The sequence below is a fragment of the Trichosurus vulpecula genome, chromosome 4, assembly GCF_011100635.1.
Source record: "Trichosurus vulpecula isolate mTriVul1 chromosome 4, mTriVul1.pri, whole genome shotgun sequence".
Classification (NCBI taxonomy): domain Eukaryota; kingdom Metazoa; phylum Chordata; class Mammalia; order Diprotodontia; family Phalangeridae; genus Trichosurus; species Trichosurus vulpecula.
This window is the reverse complement of record NC_050576.1, coordinates 108,436,406-108,452,638: the sequence shown is the minus strand read 5'-3', so window position 1 is coordinate 108,452,638 and position 16,233 is coordinate 108,436,406. Positions and strand designations below refer to the sequence as shown.

The window sequence follows — 16,233 nt, the reverse complement described above, 5'->3', positions numbered from 1 at the left end:
CCTCCATCCTGTTGTCCTCTCTGAGAACCATTAGGTTCCGTTGCTGCTCCATCACCAGCAGAGGGCAGGAGCCACCAGCTGGTCCCCCAAAGCGTGCCATTCCCCCCCAACCCCTCCCCCCAGCGCTCAGCCTGTAGTTAGTGTTCAACCACCGCTACCTAAACTGCACTTAGGATCTTACAATATGGAGCTTAGAGATCATCTAGCTCTGGGGGAACTGAGGCCCAGAGTGATAATGGTCACATAGGGAATGAGCCGTGGTGCAGGATTAGAACCTGCAGGAAAGGCGGCGGCGACCCCGTGTGGGAGAACAGGCACTCCGGAGGCTGGAATCGGGCCTCTTGACTTACCAGCTTCATGCCCAGGCAGTTTTTCTCCTTGCTATTGTAGCTGTCAATTTTCTGCTTGATTTCCTTAAGTGTAGGGGCCTGGCGCTTCTCCTCTTCCACAGGTTTGCAGACATTCTGAAAGAAGATGGTGGGGGCGTGAGGGCGGCACATCCAGGGTTGGAGGCGGAGAACCTGGCTTTGAATACCAACTTTTCTACTCACTGTATGACCTTGGTCAAGTCACCCCCCCCAACCCACTCCATCTGCCCCTCCCCCTTCCAGCAGCCAATAAACTCCTAGAGCGCAGGAGTCCTTTTGTCTTTGGAAGCACATAGTAGGTACTTCATAAATGTATTCTGGAGGGAAAAAAATGACCTCTTTGACCTTTTGTTCCCTCATCTATAAAATAGCAGATGTCTTCTAAGTTTCCTTTAGCTCTATATCAGGGCTGTCCAACCTTAGGTTTTTACTGAAACAATAGACAGTATATTTTGATTTGCCATTTTAGTGAGAGCTCTGTGGTAGCGTGGCTTTGTTTACTAAAGCATTTATGTAAATTTCTATGCTTGTAGGCGCCTGTGTAAAGCGCACTGTGGGCAGCAAGCCGCATTTTGGACAGCCCTGCTCTATATTGCATGAACACTTACTTTATACCTGAATTTGATCTCGAGGATAACAAAATGATAAAAAATCCTTCTCAAGTCTTTCATCCTCCTTCTAATTCTGGGTGCCACTGAAGTGGAGAAAAGAGAGGGATCTTCAGAATGTTCTTAGAATGGAAGCTCCTTGAGAGCAGGTACTGCTTTTATGGTCTGCTGTGTCTTTTTATATCTCCGTGGCTAACAAGCTGCTAAACACATAGTTAGTGCTTAATAAATGCCTGTTGACTGGCTGACCGATTTCTTCAGCAGCACAGAACACTCTGGGGTCAAAGGAGATCTAGTATGTGGGATCTGCCCTGATTTCTGAGGCTTCTCTCATGACGGTCTCTAACCCTATACAGGCTTGAGGCCCAATCTCCAAGGGCTGGGTTTGTTTGCTGTCACTTAGGGCCTCTGCTCCTGATCCGTAAGCACTTATAAAATGTAAAATCAGGGCACTCCTCGGGTCTAGATTTTAGGTAGAGAAAATGTTATAATGCCCATTTTACAGGAAGGAAGGAAATAAGTATTCATTAAGCACCTACTTCAGAGGAATGAACTAAGTGAGTTCATGTTGTCGCAGCTAACAAGTATGTACATTTTCATTGTAGCCTAAAGCACTGGATTGCTACTTAAGCAGGGACATGGCTATTTGTGAGCCCATCAAATGCTGGTGTCCAATAGGTGATGATGTATAGGCATCCAGCCAAAGGCTTGGCAGGAGAATTGTAACTAGGGTAGAGAAACTGGGCTTTTGTCCTAGGGTACTGAAATTTAGAGGATGCTGATAGCACTTACGTACCTATAGTAGCATAGAAACAACTGTGGTTAGCACAGTTAACAAGTTAACATCTAGTTAGCAAAAAAAAAAAGAGTTAAAAGGACAAGTTGCCTTATAATAATAGCTAACATTTATATAATGCTTACTGTGTGCCAGGTACCGTGCTAAGTGCTTTACAATTATCATCTTATTTGATCCTCACATCAACCTGGGAGGTAGGTATTATTATTATCCCTTTTTTAAGGTTAAGGAAATCAAGGCAAACAGAGGTTAAGTGACTTGCCCAGGGTCACACAGCTAAGTATCTGAGGCCAGATTTGAATTCAGGTCTTCCTGACCTAAGATTTGGCACTCTATCCACTGTACTAGCCAGTTGTCATATGGGACAAGCTTCACCCCTTTGTGGTTGCACCCCAAGTTCCTATCTTCCCCTGGTAAAGGCTGAGTCCTAAGGTCTCTGTTCCCCCCTCTCTACCACCATGATGGAGCTTGTTTTTAAAAGTTGAATTGAAGTAGCTTTTTGTGCTACTTTGCCGTTTGATTTTGTGAAGCTTGTCTAGGAATGAAAATGCTGGTTATGGCTCTGCCTAGCAGACAACAAACCTTCCCCATCGCCTCCTGTGCAGCTCAGACTGTCCACTACAGGGCTCACCACTAGCCACTGCCCCCAGTGGCCAGAAGTCAACAGGAGGCAGATGAAGCCCCATGGGCAGTCGGCATATCTGCCAGGATCGCCCCAATCCTCCCACCTCCAGCAAGTTGGATCTGAGGGCAGAGTTGAGTGGGTAAAATTACCCAGACCTTTGATGTTCCTTCCACTGGGCATAAAGGCCCTCGTGGCTAAAAAGCTCCCCAAATGGTTTGGATGCCGTCAGGGTTCTCTGAGCTGAGGGAGACAAGGGCCCTAGCTTCTGTTTCTGAAAATGCACTCCAGACCTAGATCAAACACACAGCCCAACACACAGTGAGATAGTTAATAGTGAATACTTGAGGGCTAGCGCTAGGCCCGGATATGGTATGCTTACAAGCTAATGCAACTAGGCATTATCCAAAGGGACCTCAGACATCACTGAGTCCAGCTCACCTCATGAAAAGGAAGCTGTGGCCCAGGAAGGATCAACAACTTGCTTGAGTTCACACAGAGGTAGGAGACAAGCATCAGAAGTGGCACTGAACCCAGGACCTCGGCTAGGTGGCACAGCGGATAGAGCACAGGGCCTGGAGTCAGAAAGATCTGAATTCAGATCCAGCCCTAGACACTTACCAGCTGTGTGACCCTGGGCAAGTCACTTTACCCTGTTTGCCTCAGTTTCCTCAAATGAGGCTGGAGATGGAAATGGCAAAGCACTATGGTGCCTTTGCCAAGAAAATCCCAAATGGGGTCACAGAGGGTCGGACAGGACTGAAAAAACAACTAAACAACCTCTGACTCCAGAGTCAAGTGTTCTTCCCTTGGTGTCACATTGCGTCCTTCAACAGATACTGAACTGGGGGTTTTATGGGGCATACGAAGAAGCATACAAAGATTCCTCTGCTCCTGAGGCCTATCCAGATTCTTACCATCAGCCTTAATAACAACGTCTTGTATTTCTAGAGCACTGGGAGGTTGACCAAGCATTTCCCTTGCAACAATCCAGTGAGGTCAGTAGTATAAGTATTTTTACCCCCATTTGACAGATGAGAAAACTGAGGCTCAGAGAGAGAAAATGACCTGTGCATGGTGACATAGATAGTGAATGTTTACAATCTAGTTAGGGAGAGAGAAGATGTGTACCTGAAAAAACCAAGCAATGTTAACATGTAGTAGAGTTTGAGAAAGGACTCCTAGGTCTAGGAGGCAGTGGGATAGAGTGATGATGATGATGATGATGATGATGATGATGATGATGGTGATGGTGATGGTGGTGATGATGGTGATGGTGATGGTGATGATGGTGACAGTGGTGGTGATGGTGGTAGTGGTGATGGTGGTGGTGGTGATGATGGTGATGGTGACAGTGGTGGTGATGGTGGTAGTGGTGGTGGTGATGGTGATGGTGATGATGGTGATAGTGGTGGTGATGGTGATGTTGATGGTGGTGGTGGTGGTGATGGTGATGGTGGTGGTGGTGGTGGTGATGGTGATGGTGATGGTGGTGGTGGTGGTGGTGATGGTGATGATAATTGCTCACACTTATAGATTGTCTACTATATTCCAGGCACTACTAAGCACTTTACAAATATTATTATCTCATTTAATATATACAACCACCCAGGGTGGTAGGTGGAAAGAGCATTTGGCTCTGGGGTCAGGAGATCTGGGTTCCGATCTCACTTCTGACACAGACTGCCTACGTCTGACTCTGAGTGAGTTAAGCGTACCTCCCTAGGCCTCAGTTTCCACTGTAAAATGAAAGGGCTGGCCTTAATGAGCTATAAAGTTCCTTGAAGCTCTAAATCCCCTGATCCAGACCTAGGGTCCTGATGGCAGGCAGATTTCCCTGGTCCTGGTACCTTGGACAACACAAGTGTTAAGTTCTTGTTGAATGGATAAATCAAGGTGCTTGGGGGGTTGTGGGGTGAGGGGGAATGAATTTCCCCCTATGGGAGGTGGGAAAGGGATTGGTGCCCTTCTAACGCCCTCTGGTTCACAGTCATCCAGAAACCCTTAGGCAGAAGGGGCGCACGGGATGTGAACGAGACTCAATATTCCAAGGTCTCCAAGCAACAACAGCCAGTGTGTCCCTGATTGATTTATGTTTTTTTAATTAAATTAAATTTGATTTTTAGTTCCTGCTTGACTTTCTACGTATTTCTCTTTTGAAATCTTTCCTCCTTTCTATCTCCTTATTCTTATAGGTGCCAGGGAGGGCCATGCCCCTCTGAATGTGCCCCATCTTGTCTTGCTTCAGAAGTAAAGCAAGGTCTCATCTCTTCTGGTTAAACTTTACAGAGGAGAAAAATGAGGCCCAGAGAAGTAACTCTCCCCAGGCCAAGCAGCACAAAATAAAGAAAAGTGAGATGCAAACTCTCGTGGAAGATGAGCTCATCATTCTTTTCCCTGCCTCTTTGATATTATACCGTGGGCCCGAGGTGGAGGAAGCATCCAGGTTGGGGAGATGATGGCTGTACTGTCTGAAAGCTGCTGGGCTAACGCCAAAGAGGTACCCACAACAGAGCCTGCTTCTCTCTTCCCTGCGTTCAGCCGGGCTGGCCCTGGAGGTCTCACAAACTTGGATCCCACAAGGTCATTTCCTCTTCCTACTCCCCAACCTTCTTAGAGCTGATCAATGTCAAGATCTACCACCAATCAAATATGTCTGTGTGACTGCCTGGGCTTGAGAGGTGCCCCTGCTCATCTTCCACAGCAGCATCCACGAGCCTGCCTCCTGTCTGATCTCCTCTATGCACATTATACCCCTCCCCCAGACCCACAATCCTAACAAACGCAGGCCCAGTCTTCTGATGTTTGGTTCACTCACAAATTAGTTCATGACTAAGACAGATGAGTTGATATACCTGGGGAAGTTTAACCTGGAGGGAAGGCTGGGGGTGGGGTGGGGTGTGATGGAGGTGGGGGTAGCTACAGGCTATCAAGTGGACATGCCTCCCCTCTTTCCCCCAGGACAGAACCTGTAATAGAGGAAGTTGCAAAAAGGCCATTTTAGGCTTGATCTCAGGAAAAAAACTTTTAACAATTAGAGGTGTCTGAAAATGGAATGCATTGTTGTGGGAGAGGGGAGGAGGGGGAGTTCTTCAGGCAAAGGCTGGGTGACTGTCTGGTATCTTGTAATCAGAGTTCTTTTTCTGGTATGGATTGGACTAGATGGCTGCCAGAGTGCCTTCCTGATCTGAAACTTTGTCATGATTCTTTATAAAAAAAAATTTTTTTTCCAACTAACCAAAATCCACTCTCTCCCTTCCACCAAAGAAAGAAAAACAAAGCCCTTGTGACAAATATGCAAAACAAATTCCTGCATTGGCCACATCCAAGAAAGAGCTAAGTCTCCATCTGTATCCTGGGTTCATCACCTCTCTGTGAGGAGGTGAATTTTATGTTCCATTTTAAGCCCTCTGGAATCATGGTTGGTCACTGCATTCGTCAGTATTCTGAAGTTTTTAAAAGTTGTTGGTTTTTACACTATCACTGTCATCGTATGCATTGTGTCCTCCTGATTTTGCTTACTCCTCTCTGCATCAGTTCAGCCAAGTCTTCCCAGTTTTCCCTCAAACCATTCCCTTCAGCATTTCTTAAAGCACAGCCATACTCCATCAGATGGGATTCTAAATGCTCACTCCTTCTTTTTCTCCTCCCAAGGGCCATTGGTCATTATTTCCAGGGTGGGGAGAATGAGGGTGGAGATTGGGTGCCTGCTATGAGCACCCACCAACTGTGATGGGGATACATTGTCTGAAGTTAGTCTCACCGCCCTTTTACAGACTCAAAGTGAGCTCTTTATAAGAAAACCCCTAAAGAAGGCTCCTCTCCCAGCCTTAGTTTCCTCATCTTTAAAATGGAGATAACATTAACACCCACTTCCCAATGTGGTTGTGAGGGGCAAATGAAGTAATATTTGTAAAGTGCTTTGCAAACTTTAAAGTGCTATACAAATCCTCTTTTTACATATGAGGAAACTGAGGCTCAAGTGGCTTATGTGGCTTGCTCCTAGTCACAGAATTAGTGAGTGTGTGTGTGTGTGTGTGTGTGTGCGTGTGTGTGATGCAGTGCACGTTATTAAATCTCCCTGCTGTTTTCTTGGCAGAGATACTGGAGGAGTTTACCATTTCCTTCTCCAGCTCATCTGACAGATGAGGAAACCAAGGCAAGCAGAGTGAAGTGACTTGTCCAGGGTCCCACAGCTAGAAAATGTCAGAGGTCACATTTGAACCAGGTCCTCCTGACTCCCAGCCCAGCACTCTGTCCACTGGGCTACCTGGCTGCCCTTCATCCTTCTGGAAGGCTGGGCAAATAGGCTGAGTTTATTTCCTATTCTGTGACACAAGACAAGGCTCCTGCCCTCTCAGAGCCCCTCTTCTCTGTCCCCATTATCACTATGATGCTGTATAAGGATGATATAACACCAACATGATAATGTTAACAATTCCCATTTCTTATAGTGCCTTCAGGCTCACAAGGTAGCCAATATCTTCTCACTGTATCCCTGGGAAGCAAGCAGAATAGAGGAAAATAGCAAGGAGATTTAATAACATGCACTGCATCACTCACCCTACACACACACACACACACACACACACACACACACACACACACACACACATGTGCGCACGCGCACATCTAAGGGGAGGGGGAAGGGAAGAATTGTTCACTTGCAAGTGGCTGCCTTGCAAAACCGTTTCTCAGAAATATCTGAATAACCTGCAAATCACCTAGCGTAGCAGTTCTCCAATTTTTTGTTCTCAGGGTCACTTTATACTCTTACAAATCGCTGAAGACCCCTAAAGAGCTTCTGTTTACATGGGGTTATATTTATTAGAAATTAGAACATTTTAGGATTATTATGAAAATGGTTTTCACTTCACAGATCCTACAAAAGGTTCTCAGGGACCCCCTGGGGTCCTCAGACCACAGAACCACTGAGCTAGAGAACTGAGAAGTAGAAGCCCAGCTGAGTTGGAATAGGATGAAAGATTCATTGGACTCATCACATAGTAGGATTTTTTAGCTCAGTAAATGGTCGAAGAGCTAAGGCCTACAAAAAGCCAGAACTTGATAGGCTAGGCAGGGGTGGGGAACCTGCAGTCTTGAGGCCACATGTGGCCCTCTAGGTCCTCAAGTGCAGCCCTTTGACTGAACCTGCAGCCTCAAATCCTTTGGATTCAGTCAAAGGGCCACACTTGAGGACCTAGAGGGCCACATGTGGCCTCGAGGCCACAGGTTCCCCACCCCTGCCCTAGTGGCTGAAATTGTCCACAGCCAGCTGAACCGGTCTGTAGACAACAACACAACACAGAAGGTGTTGCTGACGTGAAACCCATCCTTCTTGGTAGAGCATGCCAGAGCTGCTTTCTACTGGTAGAGTTTTTGAGAAGCTAGGGTCACCCAGTGCCACCATGAGGCCTGAGAGGAAGAAATAAAATAATAACAATGAGAAATGTTACTATTTATAAGATTGGGGTAAATCACCAGCCAATCCAAAGATACCCTGGGGCATCTTTGAATCACAACTGAGCTATCTGGAAAGTACCCCCTCCCCCCCACCAACTCCCTGTGTTCCAAAGGTCAAAGCTTGAACTCAGGCTCTGAAACCAGAGCTTCCCCCATTTTGGTTTTCTTTTCCTGTTCCTCTTTTTCCTAAGAGATAAACTCGCATGTCCCCACTCTCCTCTCTTCCTACCACCCCAACCACTGCCTCAAACTAAGGGAAGTGACACAAGACCTGTATGTCATCTCAAAGACCACATCATCTTAGATTGATACGCCCTGGAAACACCTGACCTTCTGCTGTCATGATGTCAGGTCCCAGTCTAATGAAGAGAATAGAGAAGGAATTCCGTGCTGGATGCCAGAGTTTAGGAAGGATGTCTATATAGTAGGTATAATCCAGAGCACAACCAAGATGCTGAAAGGTCACCAGTCACTTGGTAAACATTTCTTAACCACCCGCTGTGTGTCAGGCACTTCACTCAGTGCTGGGGATATCCAAAGGAAGGTAAAAGACAGTCCCTGCCTTCAAGGAGCTCATGGTCTCATGGTGGGGAGTCTTTGGTATAGAAGAATGAGTTGGAGGAAGTGGGGGGGTGTTTGACCTGGAGAAAACTCAAATGGGGCCTGATAACTATTTTCAAATATCGTGTGAAAGAAGAATTAGTCTTGGAGCAATCGGTGGCAGTGTGAGAGAGAAATTTAGTTTTCATATTAGGAAACAGCGTCTTCCTAGTAGGTGGAGTTAACTATCAATGAAGACTGCTGTCTTCTCTCTAGGTCTTTGTGACCCTGTTCTCTCCTGGTTCTCCCCCTAATTGTCTGACAGCTCCTTCTTCATCTCCTTTGCTGGCTTCATGCACGTCGACCCTGCTAACTGGGAGGAGGGGGTCCCCAAATCTCTGTCCTGAGCCCTCTTCTCTTCTCCTTCTATACTATTTCACTCAGTGACCTCATCAGCTCTTCTGGTTTCAATGATCATCTCTAGCCAATAACTCCCAGATCAAACCTCTCTCCTATCTCCAGGGCTCACAAATCCAGTTGCCTTTCAGACATCTCATACTGGATGTCCTGTAGGCATCTTAAATGCAGCACATCCAAAACTGAACTCCTCATTTCCCATCATCACCTCAACTTCCCTTTCTTCCTGACTTTCTTATTATTGTCGAAGGTATCACCATTTTCCAAGTCTTGAAACCTAGCTATCATCCCCAACTTCTCACCCTTTCATACCCCCCACCCACATAACCAATCAGTGGGCAAGGAGCATCGACCTTTGCAACATCTCCTGTATAAACCACCTCCTCTGCTCTGCCACTGCCACTACCCTGGTGTGGGCCCTCATCGTCTGACACCCGGACTATTGCTGGGGGGGTGGTCTGCCTGTCTTGTCTCTCCCCACTCTGATCCATCTTCCTCTAGCTTGCCAAATTGTTTGCTTTAAAATGCAGGTGAGACTGTGTTTCCTCTCCTCCCCCATTCAATAAACTCTTTCAGCTGATCAGTCATTTTCCAGTCACGTCTGATTCTCCATGACCCCATTTGCAGTTTTCTTGGCAAAGATACTGGAGTGGTTTGCCATTTCCTTCTTCAGCTCATTTTACAGATGAGTAAACTGAGGCAAACAGGGTTAAGTGACTTGCCCAGAGTCACACAGCTTGTGTCTAAGGCTAGATTTGAACTTAGGAAGATGAGCCTTCCTGAATCTAGGCCTGATGCTCTATCCTCAGTGCCGCCTGGCTGCCCCAATAAACTCTTGGGGCTCCCCACTACCTCCTGGATCAAATATAAAATTCTCTGACTTTTAAAGCCCTTCATGACCCGGTCCCTTCCTACCTTTCCAACCTTCCTATACCTCACTCCCCCCTCTACATACTCTGCTATCTGGTGACCTTGGCTTCCCTGCCATTCCTCCCACACGACACTCTATCTCCAGACACCTAGCATTTGCTCTGGGTGTTCCCCGTGCCTAGAACTCTCTCCCTTCCTATCTCTGCCTCCTAGTCTCTCTGACTTCCTTCAGGTCTCAGCTAAAGTCTCACCTTTTGCAACAAGCCTTTCCCAGTCTTCCTTACACTCAATGCCTTCTCTATGAGATTACTCTCAATTTAGCCTCTTTATCTCTTGTTTGCACATAGCTGTCTGCAGATTGGGGCAGCTGGATGATACAGTTGATAGGGCCTGGAGTCAGGAAGACCTGAGTTCAACTCCGGCATCAGACACCGGCTGTGTGACCCTGGGCAAGTCACTTAACTCTGCCTCAGTTTCCTCAACTGTAAAATAATATAATAATAGCTCTCGGAGTTGTTGTGAGGAACAAATGAGATATCTGTAAACACTTAGCACAGTGCCTGACACATAAGGTACTGTATAAATGCTTATTCCCTTCTCACCTCCACCACCCTCAAATTTTAAAATGAGGACAATATGGCTTGCATTATTTACCTCACGGTGGTGTTACTAGGAAAGCCCTTTGTAGACTTTGTAGCACGCTGTTATTATCATTCATGCTGTTCACAAAGTTTTACAGGAAAAAAATGATTTGGGGGGCAAAGGTCAGCGCCAGTCCACAGCTACCAGGAATCACAGGGAGCAGGGGAGAAGGCAATGGTAGACCACCCGGTCCGATTCCAAAGTCCCCATAAATGGGAAACTGTTGCCTTCTTGTCTGCAAGTCCATATGTTATGATGGCTGTCTAAAGCCTTGGGAGAGTAATTAAACAGAAATAAGACAGAAGGTATTTTGTTTCCTCAAGCTGCCCGGGACGGAAACTGAATGAGAGACCCTTGGTTATGAGTTAACCAATCTAAGCAATAGTATCACAGTGTGTCTCTCCTCGGGGACTTTGTACAATCACAGTGCATCTGGTGGGGAATTCATCTGTTCTCACGAAGGCCACTGGTGTTTGCTGACAGATGGTTTAACTGCTTGCTGCTCTTGTTTCCACCAGGTCTGAGGATCTCGAGGAGGAAGGGCCTTGTGCTAATACAGACCCCAGCCAAGGACGAGGTCCTGCTTTCTAAGGTGCAGCTGATAGGCCTGGTCTGGGTGCTGGAGATCAGGCTGGAGGCTCCTCTGGTCCCTCCTGGGGATCTCTACCCCAGAAGGGTCAAATGCAGGGGCCCCCCTGAGTGCAGCTGAACCAGGTTAAAAGCTAATTGGGAAACATTTAACAAATAAATAAAAATACAAGAGACCATAACATGTGGTTTTTCTAAGTCAATATGCAACCAGAGGGATCCTTACAGACAGTTAAGGAGCCCTGTTTTCCCCATTGCTCTAGCCTATCACATATAACAGCCAATTGTTACCCATGATGAGGACAATCAAGTCTACATGCATTCATTAAACTCTTACTATATTCCAGACACTTTGCTAAGGGCCGGGGGTACAGATACAAGCAGAAAGATAGCCCCCTGCTCTCAAGAGGCTAACATTCTTCCTTTTTAAATTTTAAATTAATTAATTTATTTTTAGTTTATAACATTCAGTTCCACAAGCTTTTGGGTTCCAGATTTTCTCCTCCTCCCTCCCCTCCCCAAGACAGCATGCAACCTGATATAGACTCTACACATCCATTCACATTAAATATATTTTCACATTAGTCATGTTGCGAAGAAGAATTATAACCAATGGAATAAACCACGGGAAGGAAAAAACAAAACAACAAAAGAGAGAGAGAGAGAGAGAGAGAGAGGGAGAGAGAGAGAGAGAGGCTAACATTCTAACGCTAGAAGACAAACATTTGGGGAGCTAAAAAGTGAAAGGGAAAGGTACCCTGAGGGGACAGTGCAAATGATTGGACCTAAACCTCATTTTAGCTAAAAGCTTGCCCTTCCTCCAAATCTGCCAGTAGGGTTCTGGATTCCAGTTTTCTCTCCTGGCTCAGTCTCCCTGGGAGCAGGGATGGCAGGGGGAGAAGTCCTAGTCCTAGTCTTTCCCCATGCGCGGTATCCCAACCAGGTTAATCTTCAGCGTTTAAGTCATGGGGCACCTTTCCATGTAGCTAAATCCTACCCATCCTTTGTCCCTTCCCCTGAGCTTCTGCCCCATCTCCTCCAGGAAGCCATCCCTGATGACTCCAGGCCATGACGATCTCCTCCTTCAAACTCCCAAAGCACTTCCAGGTTACACAGAGGAGACAGAATAAAGGGCTCAGCAGGGTTTTCTTGGAATGTAAACTCCACGAAGGCACAGCCTTCATATTCACAGCCCTGAGCACAGCGCCTGGAATGTAGGTGTTTAACAAATGCTCAGGGATCGACTGATTGATTTAACATAGTGGCTTACGTTATTCACGAATAGTTTTACATCTCCTAGTTCCAGTTGGACTCGAAGCTCCGTGATGGGCAAGTACCATATTTCTTCTGTTTTCTAATAGTGCCAAGCACACAGCATTTGCTTATTTATTGTTATAATAATTCAAAGGGGCAGCTAGGTGGTAAAGGGGATAAAGCTCCAGGTTTCAAGGTAGAAAGACCTGAGTTCAAATGTGACCTAAGACATTTACTGGTTGTGTGACCCTGGGCAAGTCACCTGACCCTATTTGCCTCAGTTTCCTCATCTGTAAAATGAGCTGGAGAAGGAAATGGCAAACCACTCTAGTATCTTCGTCAAGAAAACCCCAAATGGGTTCACAAAGAGTCTGAAAAGCAACTAAGCAATGGTAATTCAGAATCGCAGATGTAGATGGGATTTCAACCCACACCTCTTGCCTGTCAGTCAGTTTATTGCCCGACTGCCTAAAGATTTACATTGAAAGGGAAGCCTACTACCTACACCTCCTGGCTCCAGGACTTTGGGCAAGTCTGCCTCATCTCTAAAATGGGGAGAAAAATACTTGTATTACCTACCTTACAAGGCTCTGTACTGTGGGGTCAAATGAGAGGATGTGTGTAAAGAGCTTTGCCAGTCTTAAAGTGCTATAGAAACATCAGCTATTTCTGCTGTCATCTTTGGTTTTTAGTGGACCTTTAGATAGGAAGAAGCACAGGGACCTGGATAATTCATATACTGTAATGGTGGCCTGTGGACCAGTGGGAGTCAGGTGAAGGTGCACCCAGAAGTGTGAAACAGCCCCAAGGGTAGGACCTGAAGATGCCACATCCTGTTTGTCTACATTCCTGTTCAGGGAAAAGCCCAAGAGAAGTTTAGGGTCATGGGCTCCAATGGGATCATAGAGCTGGACGGGGCGTCAAAGGCTATCTCATCCACACCTTCCATTTTACAGATAAGGAAACTGAGGTTCAGAGAGGTTAAGTGATTTGCCCAGGGTCACACAGCAGGCCTCAGAAGCAGGATTTGAAGCCAGGTCCTCAAAATTCAGAGCATTGTTCTTTCCACTGTTACCATGAGGGCTTCCTTCCTCTCTTCAGAAATTGGGGAGTTTGCCAGAGAAGAGGGTTGTTGTGGCAAGAATACTGGATTTGGCCTTGAAGCACCTGGGTTCGAATGTCAAGTGGCTCTGCTACTTGCTGGTCAATGCACACACACATACACACACGGGCATGTGTGTATGTATATACATATGTACATATGTATGTACGTATGTATATATGAGACAGTTGAACTTCTAAATTTCCCTCTAGCCCTGGAATTACAAGACTCAAGCATTCTGCTAAGTGAGGGCAGCAGAACCAGGAGAACATTGTACACAGTCACAGCCACATTGGGGGATGACTAACTTTGATAGACTTGGCTCTTCTCAGCAATGCAAGGTTCAAAGACAGCTCTAAAAGGCTCATGATGGAAAAGGCTATCCACATCCAGAGACAGAACTAAGGAGTCTGAAGGCAGAGCAAAGCAGACTGTTTGTTCTCTCTCTTTCTTGTGTTGTTGTGTTTTTTTTCTTCTTTCTCAAGATTCATCCCATTGGTTCTAATTCCTCTTTACAACATGACTAATGCAAAAATATGTTTACTATGAAAGTATATGCAGAGCCTATATCAGATTGTACAACATCTTAGGGAGGGGGAGGGGGATAAAATTTAAAACTCAAAAGCCTGTGGAATTGAATGTTGAAAGCTAAAAATTAATTATTTTAAAAAAATTTTAAAAGAAAAAGAAAAAAAAGACTCAAGCATTCTGCTCAAGGTTATCAAGCAAAACTAGTCTTTCATCATTACTTCCTCTTGGTTTTCAGAGAAATGAAGTTCCTTCTTCTCTGGTCCCTCCTCTTTGGTTCTTTTTTTATGTGTTGTCTTCCTCCATGAGAATGTAAGCTCTTTGAGGGAAGATACTGTCTTTCTTTTTGCATTTATTTGTATCCCGCATTTAGCATAGTGCCTGGCATATAGTAAGAGCTTTTAGTAAATGCTTGTTGCCTGCCTTCACTCCAGAAAGGAGACTAGGGATGGGAGACCACCCTAAGGGATTTTTTTTTGGAGGCAATTGTGGTTAAGTGACTTGCTCAGGGTCATACAGCTAGTAAGTCTGAGGTCACATTTGAACTCAGGTCCTCCTGACTCCAGGGCTGGTGCTCTATCCACTTTGCCACCTGTCTGCCTCCTCCTTTTTTTCCCTCTATATGTTAGAATATATTAGCAGTGCTTTCTGTGGTAACAAAGAGTGCCCACTAACAGTAAGGGGCTGGGGTGGTGATTGTAGTACCTGGACAAACTGGTATATGAATGTAATAGAATAACATTGGGCTGTAAGAAATCACGAATCTGAGAACTTCAGAGAAAAAGGGTCCTCAAAGCTGAGTCATAGTTCAGAGGAGAAGAGGTAGCCAAATGGCCAAAGGCTTTCAAGAGAGGGTCCTCTGACCTCAGAAGAAAAGGTAAAATCCAGTCATGACCTCTCCCCACCTCCAAGGAAACAAGGTCACAGATCACAGAGGGACAGTAGGTAGGGTGATAGGCATGCAGATTCAGTTTAATTAAAAGAACATTAATTATGAAAATAGGGCACGTAGGTGGCCAGCGGATAGAGCTCCTCCTTGGAGTCAGGAGGACCCTGATTTCAAATCTGACCTCAGACACTTGCTAGCTGTGTGGCCCTGAAGTCATTTAGCCCTGTTTGCTTCAACTCCTCATCTGTAAAATAAGCCAGAGAAAGTAAAGGCAAACCACTGCAGTATCTCTGCCAAGAAAACCCCAAATGGGTCTTGGAGAGTCGGACATGACTGGAATGACACAACAACAAGTTATGAAAATGAATAATAATAACAATCTGCTGAGGTCATTTGGTCTGTTCATTTGCCTGCACGCTAGACTTCCCCACCAAACATTTTAGCAGCCCTTATATGACTAGCTAAGAGTCTGTTTTGAATGTACAGTGCTCATAGACTCTGGAGTTGCCAGTTTTCTCGATTGGTCTACGTGCCCACTACACAGATCAGGAGACGGAGGCCCAGAGAGAGGAAAGGCCCTGGCTGAATCAATAGAGCTGCCATGGAGCAGAACTGGAATTCATAGGGCTCTAGGATTTAGAGCTGGAGTGACGGTCTAAGGGGCGGGGAAGTGAGCCTCGAGGCCACATGTGGCCCTCTAGGTCCTTAAGTGCAGCCCTTTGATTGAATCCGAACTTCACAGACCCACCCCTGCCCCATCCTTTCATTTTACCAATGAGAACACAAGGTGCAGAAACATGCCCCAAGTCTGGGATCCAAACCCACATCCTCTGACTTCAAATCCAGACCTCTTTTTCTCATCACAAAAGCATCTTTCCACCTTGTGCACTTGTCTGGAGGCAAGAGGCCATGATGGAGAGGTCAGCGGTCTCTATGGTGCTCCTATCCTGATCCTCCTCCTGCCAAGCCTCCCATCCTTCCCTAAAGTCCCATCTCAGCTAAGCCTGCTTGACTAAGGCTAAGACGCTCTATGTAATGAGGCCAGCCACACGGTCAAGTCAGGAAGAAAAGCACCACAACAAATGACCTGGAGGCATTGGGTAGGAACCATTGCCACAGTTTCCTCTTTTTCAGCTATTAGCAAGCAGCCTGCCTCAGCAACTCTTGATTCACCCATCAGGAAGAAGGTACCTCATGTCCCACGTCAAACCCACCTGGGCTTTCAGCTGGGCCCCTCACCAGTCCCAAGTGCAAGGTCCTTCTGGGACCTTTTCAAGGTCAAACATTACCACATCTCTCATGCTCACTGTCTGACTGGGGCATGCCTGGAATGCTCTCTCTCCTAGTCCCTAACTCCTGGTTTCCTGGGCTCCTTCAGGGAAGCTAAAATGTCACTTTCTATAAAAAGCCTTTATTGGTTCTCCTTCATCCCTCTGAGATTATCTCTGATTTATCCTCTCTCTATCTTGTTTGTGCATAGTTGTTTACATGTTGTCTCCTCCATTAGACTGTAAGCTCCATGAGGGCAGGGCCTTTCTTTGTATTC

General features: G+C 46.0%; 1 protein-coding gene across 3 annotated transcripts in view; it reads right to left on the bottom strand.

Annotated features, from left to right (window-relative positions):
• RASSF5 (Ras association domain family member 5) overlaps window positions 1–16,233 on the bottom strand; it is a 112,762-nt gene that overhangs the window by 6,085 nt on the left and 90,444 nt on the right. For all 3 annotated transcript variants that reach the window (XM_036753238.1, XM_036753239.1, XM_036753240.1), the window contains one exon: window positions 351–464. In XM_036753238.1, coding sequence (XP_036609133.1) covers window positions 351–464 — 114 coding nt within the window. The remainder of the gene's footprint in view (window positions 1–350; window positions 465–16,233) is intronic.